The 15,459-nt window shown below is 42.6% G+C and overlaps 1 protein-coding gene across 1 annotated transcript in view; it reads left to right on the top strand.

Moving 5' to 3' along the window:
• notch2 (notch receptor 2) overlaps window positions 1–15,459 on the top strand; it is a 47,298-nt gene that overhangs the window by 25,827 nt on the left and 6,012 nt on the right. The window contains exons 3-28 of the mRNA XM_085774053.1: window positions 1,396–1,670; window positions 2,227–2,434; window positions 2,583–2,716; window positions 3,168–3,290; window positions 4,000–4,233; window positions 4,741–4,896; window positions 4,995–5,180; window positions 5,643–5,756; window positions 5,904–6,017; window positions 6,248–6,481; window positions 7,733–7,843; window positions 7,955–8,147; window positions 8,560–8,705; window positions 8,814–8,927; window positions 9,051–9,170; window positions 9,289–9,441; window positions 9,649–9,877; window positions 10,159–10,360; window positions 10,679–10,832; window positions 11,041–11,225; window positions 11,381–11,513; window positions 11,676–11,927; window positions 13,080–13,192; window positions 13,939–14,468; window positions 14,574–14,915; window positions 15,275–15,417. Of these exons, the coding sequence (XP_085630179.1) occupies window positions 1,396–1,670; window positions 2,227–2,434; window positions 2,583–2,716; window positions 3,168–3,290; window positions 4,000–4,233; window positions 4,741–4,896; window positions 4,995–5,180; window positions 5,643–5,756; window positions 5,904–6,017; window positions 6,248–6,481; window positions 7,733–7,843; window positions 7,955–8,147; window positions 8,560–8,705; window positions 8,814–8,927; window positions 9,051–9,170; window positions 9,289–9,441; window positions 9,649–9,877; window positions 10,159–10,360; window positions 10,679–10,832; window positions 11,041–11,225; window positions 11,381–11,513; window positions 11,676–11,927; window positions 13,080–13,192; window positions 13,939–14,468; window positions 14,574–14,915; window positions 15,275–15,417 (4,898 nt within the window). The remainder of the gene's footprint in view (window positions 1–1,395; window positions 1,671–2,226; window positions 2,435–2,582; window positions 2,717–3,167; window positions 3,291–3,999; window positions 4,234–4,740; window positions 4,897–4,994; window positions 5,181–5,642; window positions 5,757–5,903; window positions 6,018–6,247; window positions 6,482–7,732; window positions 7,844–7,954; window positions 8,148–8,559; window positions 8,706–8,813; window positions 8,928–9,050; window positions 9,171–9,288; window positions 9,442–9,648; window positions 9,878–10,158; window positions 10,361–10,678; window positions 10,833–11,040; window positions 11,226–11,380; window positions 11,514–11,675; window positions 11,928–13,079; window positions 13,193–13,938; window positions 14,469–14,573; window positions 14,916–15,274; window positions 15,418–15,459) is intronic.

The raw sequence follows: 15,459 nt of genomic DNA, 5'->3' as shown, positions 1-15,459 counted from the left end.
TCCCCAGACAGCATGTCTGCCATGTGCCGCACACACACTCAGAATGTGACAAAAGGTTGATGAACGTTACATACGCAGAAAATAACCTAACCGTTCACATTTTTCCTCAGTAAGAAAATAAAACCCCTAACAAGGTACTGTCATACATAGAGAAGTGGTGAGTGAAAGTGGGAGGGACTGAGAAAAAAAACAGAGGAATAGAAAGTCACAACGGGAACATGTTCTCTGATGAGATCCCTAGTGGACACATTGTGCAATATTGCAATTTCCTACCCACCTCTCTGCATGCAGCCGAGTGACTGTGCTGCTGACATGAAATAGAAATTGAAAGAAATGTGTGATGAATAAGCAAAGGGGGAAACAGACACGCACATGATTTGTAGACAAAATGTGGTGAGAAGTTAGTAGAAGTGTTGCTTTTCTTTCAGTTTAATACGATAACAGTTATTTGTTAGATATATAGATAGAGCGAGAGAGAGAGAGCGAGAGAGAGAGAGAGGGTGGGATATTGATTTTCTATTTCTGCCCAAAAATTGCTGATGTTTTCTGCTTGTTGTTTTTAGTTTCTACCAAACTTCAGTCAACAACTTCCAGATGACTCCACCTCACATCCTTCTGCTTTTAAACTTCTTCTTAGGGCATCACTGACCCCAGTTTAACCCTTCCGCCAAGCTCAGCTTCCTCTTCCTTCCTTATCATGGCTTATGGGGCAATAGCTCCTGCTCCTGTGTGGTTTGTTCAGTAATCAGAGGGTTAATGGTTCAATTCCTGTCTCATCTTAACAGCGTGTCAAAACGTCTTAAGCATGATGCCAGCTCTCGTGGCTTCTGACTGATGGCTTGTGTGTGGCTGTTTGTGTGTTTGTATGTAAACTGTCAAGCTCAAGAGGGTTTACCCTGTAAAAAGCTTCATGTGTCTCTTGGGATAAAGACACTAAAAGGATGCAACTCATTTGTCAACAACAACTAGTTTCTCTGCATGCACAACCGCACATTTTGCTAATACTCCTACTTAGGGATGCGGTTCCCCACATCATGTTGTGTAGATCACGACACTTCAGTGGCAAGACTGTGTATTAGAAAGTAGTGATGTCTTGTGCAGCTTCATCAGTTTCTTTGATGTTTGTGTGTACTACAGGACTCTTGTTTAGATGTTACTCTCTGCTATCAATGCTGTCAGCAGCACTTGTCTGATGTGGTCTATTACATCCACCTGACTGAAACTCCCTCTTTTGTTTTGTTTGTTTGTCTGTCTCTCAACCACACACATACGTATTTGTCTATTTGCTCAACTCATCGTTGAGCTTTGTCATCTGCATTGATGGATGGAAGACTGGCTTTTAAACCCTGGTGTGTCCCTTTGCTTGCCTCATCGCTGTTTTCTATGTTTGTCCAGGTGTGCACCTGGCTACCTGGGTGAGTACTGCCACCACAAGGATCCTTGTCAACCTGGCTACTGCCTGAATGGGGGAAACTGCTCAGTGTCCATGTCAGCTGGTGTACCTGTACCAGGCAGCGCCACCTGCACCTGTCCGCTTGGATATACGGGACAACACTGCCAAACTCCCCAGAACTCTACATGTTACCCAAACAACCCCTGCGCCAACCGAGGTGTCTGCACCCTGCTCTCCCTCGACAAGTACAAGTGTGAGTGCGCCAGAGGATGGACAGGTGAGACAATGTTCTGTTTGTCACCAGGGCAAAGATGTCTGACTTCTATCATCACAACAGTGATGCATGTTTAAAACGTTTCGAAGGTTAATACGTTTATACGTGATTTTGATAACCTGTAACTGTTTTTCTGATTGTTGGTTGTTGTATTGTAGTTTGTAAGCAGGTTATTTTATAGTAACACTTTCCACCACATTAGTACTCAATTTGTTGGTCCTGCTTGTTTGTCTGTTAGCTTTATGTCTCCAAATTTAACAAAGACGATTAGCCTACATTTATTTAAAAGTTAGGCCATGTGGAAAGGACCAAGTGGGCCCAGATGTGCAAATCCTGGATTTTCAATCATTGCTTGTTTAAAACATTGCCCAACAGTGTTCTCTTGAATTTGGTGATGTCATATTTGACTCAAACAGTGAAAAGGAGAGTTGTTGACATCGAACATTGCATATTTTCCAGTATTATCTTAGCTGGCCATCATATTGTCAAGTAATTCAAGGGTCAAAAGCTAACCAACTAACGTAAGGCATTTTGTCCTCATCTTCCTCTACATCCACAGGACCACGATGTGAATACGAGGACAGCTGTCTGTCTAGTCCCTGTGCCAACGGCGGGAAGTGCAGCTGTCTGTCCGCTGGTACCTACACATGTTCCTGTCCTCCAGGCTACACAGGTCCTCGGTGCCTTAACGACACAAATGAATGTGCCGCCACACCCTCCATATGCCAGAATGGAGGAGAATGCGTCAACACCCCTGGCTCCTACATGTGAGAATCTGGCTCATAATAACCCAATTGTCTGGGCTTTTATCTGAACAACTGGAAAATAACAGAATGATGTTACAGAGCAGTTTGAAACAGACGTCAAGACTGAATAAACTGAAATGAAATTAATTTCCTTTTGTCTTTGCTACAGGTGTACCTGTACCCCAGGATTTACAGGCCGACACTGTGAAAGCTCATATATCCCGTGCTCTCCTTCACCATGCCTGAATGGAGGCACCTGCCATCAGAGCTCTGAAACAAGCTACTCATGCCACTGCCTTCCAGGTACAAGGCTTGAAATTCATACTAAACCATACTGTTTTTCTTATTTAAGCTCCAACTTTATATATGAACCATAAAAAGAGTAGCAGAAGCAGGAAGGCAATAAAGAAAACAGACATTTAAGAGAAGAAAATTGTATGTAGGAAGAGAAAGGGAGTGAGTGTATCTATGAAGTGGTGCAGCTTTGAGTTTAAGACTTGTTAGACTAAACTGTTTGAGGTGCAAACAGTCTGATCCTGCTGGCTGTGTTGTATTAGACACACTAGACACACTGGGCTGTCACTTTGCTACATTTGCAAGTAGACACAACAGACACACGCAGCTGCTGCAGGACATGAATACTTATGTAGACCTGAGGATATCACACTATCTATGTATTTAAATGCACATCTTTCCAATGTACACAACATGTAATTAAATGAATGAACACTAATGTCTCCTTTATTTATGCAAGGCTTTAATGGGACTAACTGTGAGAACAACATTGATGACTGCCCGGGTCATCAGTGTGCCAATGGAGGAAGCTGTATGGATGGAGTTAACACCTACAACTGTCAGTGCCCTCCAGAGTGGACTGGTAAGGGATTTGAGTGTATGATTGTTTGCATGTACAAGCATTACAGAGGCAACATTGTGTATTTCACACATATCTTCATTAGAAATATCTCACATATATTATGCCGGAAACTGTATCAACAAAGTTTTCCTTTGCCTGCTTAAAAAAGTTATCTGTAATGTGCTTTGCAGAATATTCTGTCATCTATCATGAAATTAAACACGTAGCCAATTACTTTCCTCTGTGCTACTTCACAGCCTTATCATTAGGAAATGACTTTTGTGCTGTTGCTTCAGTTCTCTGTGGTTGAGCAGTGAGATGGATTAAACAGTTGTGATGTGATCAGCACAATCTGTTTCGATATTATCGTATGGCACTTTCTACAATTCTTCTGATGTCTTTCTCCTTATTTCTGCGTCTCGTATCCTGCACAAGGTGTGTCTCTGCTAACACGTGTCATGCGCAAACTTTCCATTTACAGAACAAACATGCATTTATCAGCTTCCCTCCCTGTCTGACTTTATTTATCACAAATTTAACCAGGGGAAGCAAAACCAACATGAAGCTGGAGTGCGGTGTTTTAACACTGTGAATAAATAACATTCTCATTTTCTCTGTCTGCAAAAAACAAAGCTTTCTAAATGACATAGAAAGCATCTAACATGTAAAAATAGCAGGTCACTATGCTTTTCTCAGTCCACTCAAAGTCCTCTTTACTGTACGTTCACAGGTCAGCACTGTACGGAGGATGTGGATGAGTGTCGTCTGCAGCCAAACACATGCCAAAACGGCGGCACCTGCAGCAACCTCATTGGTAGCTACGTCTGCGTGTGCGTTAACGGCTGGAGTGGCCCCGACTGCTCAGAAAACATTGATGACTGTGCGACAGCTGCATGCAGCCCTGGCTCCACCTGCATCGACCGCGTTGCCTCTTTTATCTGCGTCTGCCCTCATGGAAAGACAGGTGGGCCAGTAGTGAGGAACCACATGCACATATTTATGTTTATACCAAGCCCTAAAATAAATACATATACATAAATGGATTTATACATAATTTTTGTTCTAGACAGCTTACTATTGAAAAAGTTATGAATTGTAGGGGATGGCATTCACAACTGATATTTTCCCAAGTACAAAATCACTCCATATTCCTCAGAGCTTATTCCTCAAATAAAAGGGGACCTGAATGAGATCACACATTAAAATCCACATACTCATACGATATCACAAAATAGATTTGCACTTTCAGCCTGCTGACTGGTGACACATTCCTAGATTTATATTAAGCCTTGGCATAAGAATAAACCTCTGCCTATTTGTGGGTGCATTGAATTAGTGAAATGGGCATTGTATTAGAGGTTTTCTGGTGATATTTTTGTCTAGCACAGACCAGGGTTTTTAGGATAAGGATCTTTTATTTGAACGGATTGATCTTTTTACTCACTAGTTGCCAACATATAATTTTGTCCAGGTTTGCTGTGCCATAGAGATGACGCCTGTATCAGTAATCCCTGTAGAGAGGGCTCGCATTGCGACACCAACCCCATCAGTGGCATGTTCAACTGCAACTGTCCACCTGGATATATGGGCAGCACCTGCAACATCGACCGAGACGAATGCAGCATTGGTGAGAGAGAATGCAACGCCACTGAAGCATTTGTACATACAGTATAAAACATCCATTCGGGCAGTTCAGTTTTAAAACCCTCTCCCCTTCATCCTCAGGTACCAACCCTTGTGAACATGGCGGTCAGTGTGTGAACACTGATGGCTCCTTCACTTGTAACTGTGTTCGAGGATACGCTGGACCACGCTGTGAACAAGACGTCAATGAGTGTGCTTCTAATCCCTGCCAGAATGAAGGCACATGTCTGGATCGCATTGGGGACTACACCTGTATTTGCATGCCAGGTACATTTCTGGATAAACTATATATTAGCTTACATTTTAACCCATCCAGATAAACTACAAAATGCAGCATTTGAAATTACTAGAAAGCACCTAGGCATGGCATGACTCAATAAGGCTACATACCGGTAATAATAATCATTTAAAAAAAATTTATTTGATTCTAAATCTTGATTTTTAAGATTTTCAATAAAAGTGCTTGATGTGCAACGATGCCAGTGACATACCACGTTCCTTCTATCCAAGGAGGTGCAGCAGTTCAAGAGAGAATAGTTGGCATGTTTAAATAAAAAACGTGCAGTACTTGAAATAGGAATATATACACATAACATATACTTTTCTCTATCCCCCAATAAATTATTTTCTGTCCCTTAGTCCATACCTTAACTCAAGTCTCAGGAGGGATACCTTCCTGAATGAAAGTAACTTGAAATGATAAAAACTTGTTTTTCTTTATTTGTGCAGGATTTGAAGGGACTCACTGTGAGATACAAGTAAATGAATGTCTCAGCTCCCCCTGTTTGAACCAGGGTAAATGTCAGGACCACGTCAGTCGCTTTGTCTGCGAGTGCCCAGCAGGTTGGTACCCTGCACATTTTTTCTGCAGTTGTTTGTTCTGGTGTCTGAATGTGAAAATGAATTTGCTTTTGTTGACCTGACTGTTGTCAAACTCTTCTTTCATTTCTGCTGTAATGTTCTTCATGTTGGTCTGTGTTTTGTTTTCAGGCTTCAGTGGTGACATGTGCCAGATAGACATTGATGAGTGCTCCAGCACACCCTGTTTAAATGGGGCCAAGTGTATTGATCGACCCAATGGATATGATTGTGAATGTGCTGAAGGTAAAGTACAACAGCTTTATGTTAAGTTGAAGTGAAAGTTGTTGGGTCTCAATTGCAATTTATTGAGCCATGCTATAAGAACAGTAAGAATTGTAGAGTGCATTGCGGTAAATTCCCTTATGATTCCCCTGTCTGAGTATGAAATTATTTGTAAAAGTCACATGGTTGATGATGCAGTCATGTGACTGATGATGGTTATTTTAATACGAAGTACTTTTTTCCCCCTCCAGGCTTCGCTGGTCCACTTTGTGAAGAGAACATAAATGACTGTGTGCCAGAGCCATGCCACCATGGTGTGTGTAAAGACGGCATTGCCACCTTCTCCTGTGAGTGCTATCCTGGATACACAGGCTCCATCTGTAACATCCAGGTCCAAGAGTGCCACAGCAACCCCTGCCAGAACCGAGGACGCTGCATCGACCTGGTCAATGCTTACCAATGTAACTGCCCTCCAGGAACTACAGGTAAGCACTTGGTGTGCGACAAATGATTGCCGAGATGGTGAGACAGAAACATATTGGGCCAGATGATGTGTTTTAATCATCTGTGCATGGCTCTATGGAAATTGTGTGGAAAATGGCAGGTGCTTGTGGAAGAAGAAAAACTTAAGCAGGTGATTACATGAACCATCTCTCTCTGTCTAAAGAAGCATTATTCATAGAGAAACAGTGATATACAGTATATATATACTCTGAACCAGAAACCAGACAGGTTTGAGTGCTGATGGGACAGACAGGTGAATTGAATCTTTAAAACGGCTAATGGTCTTTTCATTTGAATTTTATCTGCCTTGCATGCAAGTGCCCTCCTTGTATTTTTCTAGGATCAGCACTTTCCTCTCTAAATTAGTGTGTCTAAGACTTTTGCATGGTTTCAAACAAACTGTGCTCTGAACCCTACTCTATTTCCTCTCATACTTCAATCATTTAAAGCTTTCTCATTGAAATACTGAAATGATAAATTAACCTTTTATTTTGGTAAATATAAATAAATAATTTGTTTTGAGTCATTTTAAATAATCTGTTTACGAGATATTTACAAGCAATGTGGTCTTGGGAGTTTTCTTGCGTTGAGAAAACAGTTTGAATTGAATCTATAGACCCCCCATCCCCCACGTCTAGAGCTTCCTGTGTAGCTTTCAGTCTAGAGCACTTCACATGTGTGTTAGCAGTCACAAGTCTTGGTCGATGGGTGCTACGCCACATTGCTCTGTGGATTAGTTAAATCGTTTCAATACGTTGTATCACCCTGAGGCAGTCACTTTACCAAAGCTGGCATCAAATCACCCTGTCAGGTCTCCCTTTCAGGTTTCATGCCCTCACTTCCTTTACTTTGCTGTGCCTCATTCTCTCCATGTCCAGTTTTCTTTCCTTCTCTCTGCTCTTCCTCCTCTCTCTCTTGTTTTCTTCAACAATTTGCGGCATTCATGTCAGTTGCTGATGTCATGCTTCTATTCCTATGCCGTATTACGGGTCTGTCTCCATTTTTGTTAATATTTCACACTTCTTGTGTGTTCATTTATATGGAGTCTTACTCCCCCTGGTGGCGATAGGTTTCTAATCTCAAACTCTAATGCATTTAGTACCTAAAGCCAAAACTGGTGTGACAGGGGTTGTTGTTGTTGTGCTATTTTTGAATCAAGATGAATCATGATGACGCATATAACCTGACTATGGTTACTCAGTATGAAAAACATGATATGTTTTTGTCATCAGGAGCAAACTGTGAGATCAATGAAGATGACTGTGCCAGCAACCCCTGTGAATATGGAGATTGCGTTGATGAAATCAACGGGTACAAATGTGTGTGCCACCCAGGATATACAGGTATGCTATGGAAAAGATCATTGTGATAATATAAAATTGATTAAAAAATGATACATCATTTAACTGTGTGCTCTTGGTACACCTAATTCATTTCAAATTGCTCTTTAACAGGGGTTAAATGTGACGTGGATATCAATGAGTGTGACCCCAACCCATGTATGAGTGGGGGAGTCTGCGAGGACAAACTCAATGGGTTCGTCTGCCAATGTCCACCCGGCACACATGGCCTTCGGTGTCTCTCTGGGACGGACCACTGTGCCCATCAGCCTTGTGTGCATGGAAAATGTATTGAACAGCAACACGAGTACGTTGACCTCATACTACTGTTTGAGAGTTTTTTTTTTTCTCATACCCGTCCCATGAGGCACTTACAACACATTCAATTAAAAAGGGAAATTAGAAACAATCCATAAGGTAAAGCAACTGTGGGGCCAACAGTATTCCATGTAATTTTATTTTAATAATGTTTCCCTATTCAGATGTTCAGAACCCCTGCAGTGAGAAGGTCCTTCCAGCTTGCATAGCCCTCTAGATTTTACCCCTTCTCTACAAAACTGTAGCATCAGCACAAATATTTGTGTATGATAATACTACGTATGATAGTAGAGTAATAAATATATAGTATCATATCATCATATCAGCCTTTTTTTAAACTATGCTGTTAGGCTAGTAATTTCACATTTTTCAACTTGTGCTTGGCTTCCCTTTGTGTTAAGGTACCGCTGTGAGTGTGAACCTGGTTGGGTGGGACAGCACTGTGAGCAGGAACGGGATGAGTGCCAGTCCAACCCATGCCAAAACAGTGGTACCTGTTTGGACCGACATAATGGTTACACCTGTCTGTGCCAACCTGGATTCAGAGGTAATAACAAATAATAATTGTTGTGTTAAGCATAGTATTCTGTAACACTCAATTCACTCAATCAACTGAAGAATCAACACTGATCTTTCACCTCTCCCCTCCCGTTAGGTATGAACTGTGAGAACAACATCGACGAATGTGCATCTGGGCCCTGTCTAAACCAAGGCACTTGCATCGATGGTGTCAACAGTTACACCTGCCAATGTATTCCGCCATTCACAGGTTAGCGATCTCACATTCTCACCAGCAATAGCAGTGTTTTAGTGTCCTTATCAGTATCATTTAAGCCAAGACTGTCACTCTCCTATTTTCATTTTATCAAAAAATTGTGCAATGTCAAAATAGGAAAGCACTGTGAGGCAGAGCAAAATCCCTGTGACTCTCATCCATGTGAGAAGGGAGGAGTGTGCCATCCATCAGCAGACTATACATCTTACACCTGTCGGTGTCCCACTGGTTGGCAAGGTACATGTGTATTTGCATGATACTGAGTTTTTTTATGTCTCTAAAAGGAGAAAAAAAACATTGTGCTTGAGAGCAGTCATAAGCCTGTACTAATGCTTGTTTGTTCATGATTGTGTAGGTCAGCGCTGCAATGAGGATGTGAATGAATGCAAAAACAACCCATGCAGAAATGGTGGTGAATGCATAAACAACCAAGGCAGTTACACATGTAAATGTCCATCTGGATACACTGGACACAGCTGTCAGACAGACATTGATGACTGTTCCCCCAGTAAGTTTCTTCACAGCTAATTTTGTCACCTTGTTCATGACTATACACACTGTGAGAGCGCGGTAGAGTTGTACATGGGTACAAGTCTGTACACAATTTATAAATATTTCAGAGAAGAAGAATCACTTCTCTGTAATATAAATTGATTATTCAGTGACTAGTTAAAATTTTGGGTAATGAAAAGTCTCTCTCCCCTCCCCTCTGTAGACCCATGCCGTAATGGAGGCACTTGTGTGGATGGTGTTGGGAGTTTCTCTTGTGACTGTTCCCCCGGTTTTGAAGGGGTGCACTGTGAGATTGACGTGGACGAGTGCACCAGTCATCCCTGCATGAACGGTGCCATCTGCACAGACTATGTCAACAGTTTCGTATGCGAGTGCCAGCAGGGCTTTGATGGACTCCTGTGTGAACGCAACATCCTACAGTGTACAAAGAGGTGAGCCACACTTTCTAGACTGTGGTGGTCAAAGGTCAACGTCACTGTGTCCTTAGATAACTCCCCAATTCAACATCTTATTATGAGACAGTGTAGCACAAATATACTGTAGGACATAATGATAAATTGATAACATTATATCGATATGGAGAAAGGTCAACTTCATTGTGACATCATAATGTCCTGTAAAAAGCCCTTCAGGTCATTATTTGACACTAACCATCAATATTTCTTGCCATTTGGCTGTGTAGTCCAGTTAATTAATACCTTTTTCCTTCCAGCTCCTGTCTGAACAATGGGAGTTGCATTGATGGCATCAGAAGTTCCTCTTGCCGTTGCCGTCCTGGTTTTTATGGGGAATTCTGTGAGTACGAACATAATGAGTGTGACTCCCAGCCCTGTAAGAACGGAGGAACCTGCATTGACGGGCTGGGCACTTATCGCTGCACCTGCACCATGGGATACAGTGGACCCAACTGCCAGGTAATTTGTATGTGTGTTACAGAGTGTGTCTGCAGGTAGCATGCATATTCATCCGCTGGGCTGTGTGCATACTGTATGTGTGTGTGTTAGAGGGACTGTATACTGCTAAGTTTGTATAGCCCTGTGGTTTAGGGACTGGTGTGCAGGCAGTGCTTTTTTTTATTGATGCTTCTTTTTAAAACACCCTCGTTACATGTATCTAACTAAAAATGTCTCACTCCAGAAGGTGAATGGATGTGGTGCTTTTGCTCTTGTCTCTGTAACATCTGTAGCCGTGTTTGAAATTACATTTTTTCCCTTTCCCTCATTTGCATGCAGACCTTTGCAAACCTGTGTAGCCAGGTGCACTGTCAAAATGGAGGCTCCTGCTCTCAGACAACAACCTCCTGGACTTGCCACTGTAAGGATGGATGGAAGGGACTTTATTGTGACGTCCCTGGCTTGTCCTGCCAGGACTATGCTGCCAAAAAGGGTGAGGAACCACTTTATTATTATATTATTCTCAAGAAAGAAGACATGTAATCACATGTACAGTAGGGCGATTGTGAATTCTTGTAAATTAGATCATAGAAAAATGGTTTCCTGTGTTCTTTTTAACAACTAAAACAAAACTCACATGGGTAGTATACAGTAGGCTCACAGTCTTCACCATATGCCTCTACTCTTTCAAATTCCTGTAGGTGTGGACTTGGAGAATGTGTGTAAAAATGCTGGGCGGTGTGTAAATGAGGATAATTCCCACAAGTGTTACTGCCAGCCAGGATACATGGGCAGCTACTGTGAGGAGATGGTCGACGAGTGTAAATCAAACCCATGTCAAAACGGTGCTACATGCAATGACTATCAGGGCACATATGAATGTGTGGTAAGTAAATTCTTAAATGTTTTTGTTTTGTATGTTACAAAGCTTTTATATAGCTAATGCAGCTTATATATAGTCAAAGCTTATGTCAAACTACCACCAATATTCCCAAAGTACACTGACAGCGCTAACTTCCGCCTCTTGTTTCATGGCTGCAGTGTAAACCAGGCTTCCAGGGGGTCAACTGTGAGTATGATGTGGATGAATGCCACTCGAGACCCTGCCTCTATGGAGGAACATGTGTCAACCTTATAAATCGCTTCAGCTGTGTCTGCCCACCTGGAACAAGTGGTAAGAACATATCCACGTGAAAACACATACACATGAATTGTAATAAAGGTTAGAAGTAAAAATTTGCCCTCAAAAGAATTCATGAAGTAACTTGAGTTAAAAATCAGAGGAGATAGAGATAAAGTTGTTTTTATGCTAACCCTTTTTTTTTTTGCTCTGTAGGGGCCCAGTGTGAAGTGAATGAGGACGACTGTGCACCTGCACCTGGCTCCTGGGAACCTCGCTGTCGGAATGGGGGACAGTGTGTGGATGGCGTGGGTCGTTACACGTGCCACTGCCCTGCGGGATTCAGTGGACGTTACTGTCAGGGAGATCTCAACGAATGTCTGTCTGAGCCCTGCCAAGCTCCTGGGAGCCTCGACTGTGTGCAGGAGATCAACAATTACCAGTGTCGCTGTCGCCTTGGATACACGGGTACCTACATATTAGCTGCTCACAACACTTAACCTATCATATCAATTTGATTAACAAATTATTATTATTTCAATGTACAAGGTTCCAATATTGTAGATGTCTTAATAGGTAATCCTGAAATGTATTTCAGTTGCTTAAAGGTACAATATGTAAGAATGTGGCCAAAATTGTTGCTGCAGTCAAATTCAAAACACAGCAGCACGTTGTCCCCCCTCCCCTACCCACCAAACTCGAGGTTGCCAGACAGCGCCGCGCTAACCTGCTCTGCTCACTCACAGTCGGTCTCAATGTCTCAAAGCAGAGTAGAAAGCTAAATATTCATCAACAACCTCACTGTTTTATTGCTCTGACTCACAATAACTACGAGCGGAGTTCACGTCACTCAGATGATCTGCAAGTTATTGTTACATTACCTCTCCAACGCTGTGTGTGCAGCGCTGACACACACACACACACACACACTGTAACCCCGCATCTGAGCCTGCGCGTGTTAATCATGTCGTAGATGAGCCAACATACAGTATGAGAGGTCTTACCACAGAATAAACGTTCACAATCACTTCATTTACCATCGGCTTCATTTCACCACATTTCCTCCCTATTTTCTAACTTTCACTTTGTAATTCTTCCCTTTAGCTTTAGCGTTAGCAGCAGCTCAAACTATAGGCTATATGCTCACAACAGCAAGCTGTGTATTACGTAAACGGCAGAGCGACATGCCGCTTATTTCTACCATGTGATATCAAGGAAATATGACCATAATAACCGATAATAGAAAACAATCTTTTTTTTCGCGATCTGGTTTTATCTCCCAGCAGTATTTGCAGCTCATTGGAAGCTAACTGGCAACCCGGAGGCTGAAATGCCACAGATGCTGTGACTGGGAGAAAGCGCTGGGTGGCGACATGCCAACCATAGAAATTCAAAACATAAACATGATTTGCGGTCTGCAAAAAAAAATTTTAATGCAAATATTTTGGCTGTAAGATTGTTGTTGGTGAGTTCAGTATGTTATAAGAACATTATTCCTGAGTCTCTCTGACATATTAGGATGATTTTACAGCCAGTTGCTTTAGATTTCTTTCTTCTTTCTTGTACCTTTAATATTTCAACTTATGAGTAACTTTCTGTTTCTATCATCTTGTCTCCCAGGTCGTCATTGTGAGTCCATGGTGGATCTGTGTCTGTCCAAGCCATGCCACAACGGTGGCGTCTGCTCTATGAACACAAGCTCAGGACATGGCTACATCTGCTCCTGCGCCCCTGTAAGTTTCTTTAATGTCAGACTTTTTCTAGCATTATAGGATAACATGATTTCTGCTCAATTCTCCTCATTTATGCTCATGAACAGGCTTCACAGTCGGAATACATTTCCATTAACTCAAGTGATGGATCATGTACAGTGAAATGCTGTGTTTGTTAACTGTGTGCAAGTGTTATGGCTGGCAAAACAAAAACAAGCAGTACAAGTGATATTCCTCCATTTTTCTTTTTTGAACATTACTCCTTAATATCTCATTTATAATTCCAGATGGTATTTCAGTCAAATGTCTGTCACATATTGCTCCATAAAGGAAACAGTCAATGTTAACTGTGGCTAATAAGGAACACTGGTCATTGAAGAACTATTTTGAACCTTTAGAACATCTTAAGTGTCTCCAATGATGGAGATGGAGGATACAGTGAGTGACTTATAAGTAGAGAGTTAGTAAGCTGCCATTATTATCTCAGTGTTTTCCTTTCTTTTGCTCCCAGGTCTGAACCTAAATCTTTTCACACTTGATACTTGTTTTCTCTCCACTAATCTCTTGCTCTCTCTCTTACTCTAACCCTTGCTTCAGAGGGCCACACCATGGCTCAGGTATAGTGGACAAGCAGCAGATTTGTAGGAGAACCTAGATGTAAAATAGTTACAGTTGTGTATTTTGTCAAAGACCCTTTAATGTTACATAGCTTACTTCTAAACTGACCGTGTTACTATCACACTTAAATGACATGTTGTGTTTTATAGGGCTTCATCGGTCACAACTGTGAAACAGAAATCGGAGGCCGCTGTGCAAAGCTACGATGCCAGAATGATGGGCGTTGTCGGGAGTCAGCAGGCGGCCACCTGTACTGCGAGTGCCCGACCGGCTTCACTGGGCCGCACTGTGAGAATGAACTGAAGTGTCCGTGGAACTGCCAAAATGGAGGAACCTGCATCAAAGACCCGTCCAACCCAAATCAGTACAGCTGCCGTTGTCCTATGCACTTCTCTGGACGATACTGTGAGAAGAAACTGCCGCGCACTCCGGCCTGCCCCTATCTGCAGTGTGCGCGGCAGGCGGGGGACAATGTGTGTGACGATCAGTGCAACAACCACGAATGCCAGTGGGATGGAGGAGACTGCTCTCTCAACTGGCCGCAGCCTTGGGTTAACTGCACTGCCAATGTTCCCTGCTGGGAGCTCTTTAAGAACGGGCGTTGTGATAAGGCGTGTGACAACCCTGGGTGCCTCTTCGATAGCTTTGAGTGCCAGGACAACCCACAGAGCCTCTGCAGGTATGTGACCCTCCTCTTAATTTTCTTCAAGAGCAGTCCAAAAGTATGAAACATTGTGAGTCCATATCACCAAACACCCTTTCTCTTTGTACGCTGCATTTACAGATATGAAAATTACTGCGGAGACCACTATCGTAACGGCATCTGTGACCAAAGCTGCTACAACGAGGCGTGTGGTTGGGACGGCTTGGATTGTTCTTCTGACGTTCCAGCCAAGGTGGCAGTTGGCACACTGGTCATCGTGGTTCGGCTGCAACCTGAAGAGCTGCTTGGGGACCTAAACGGTTTCCTGCGCTCTCTGGGAGCCCTGCTGCGTACCAATCTGAACGTGATGCGGGATGAAAACAATAAGCTGATGGTGTTCCCTTACTGCGGTGAGGATGAGGGGGATGGACAATGCGCACAGAGGAGCAGAGGCAAGCGGGAGCTGGAGAAGGAGGTTATTGGGTAAGGATTGGTCATGATGGGATAGTCACATATTTTCCTACATACATTTTTCTCTAGCATTCCCAATAAACTGCATGTCATTGCGCCATTCTTGTTAGTACAATATCTCAGTAAGGCCTGAAGTGAACCCCTTCAAATTTGCCAAAAATGGTTACCTGGTCTCAAAGATGAATTAGATTGGTGGTCAAAGGTCAAGTTCTCTGTGACCAAGGTCGACTTCACTGTGACATCATAATGTTCTGCAAAAACACTTCCAACCATTATTCAACACTATAATTCAAGACTATCACCTGCAACTTGACTGGGTGGCAGAAGCGTACAACCTGTTAACTGTTGTATTTCCACATTCGTCCATGCAGCTCAAGGGTGCACCTACAAATCGACAACCGTGAATGTTCCCAGAGCTCTGTCGACTGTTTCTCCAACACTGAGGAGGCTGCATCATTCATTGCAGCAGCGCACATTAAGGCTGAATTGCCTTATCCTCTAGTGACTGTTCGCAGTAAGTACACCTGCCGATCAGTTTATGAAATTCCAACTTTAC

This window comes from Trachurus japonicus, chromosome 4 (genome assembly GCF_045865225.1).
Source record: "Trachurus japonicus isolate A0001 chromosome 4, Traja_1.0".
In the NCBI taxonomy this organism is placed as follows: Eukaryota; Metazoa; Chordata; class Actinopteri; order Carangiformes; family Carangidae; genus Trachurus; species Trachurus japonicus.
This window is presented reverse-complemented; position numbering and strand designations above follow the sequence as displayed.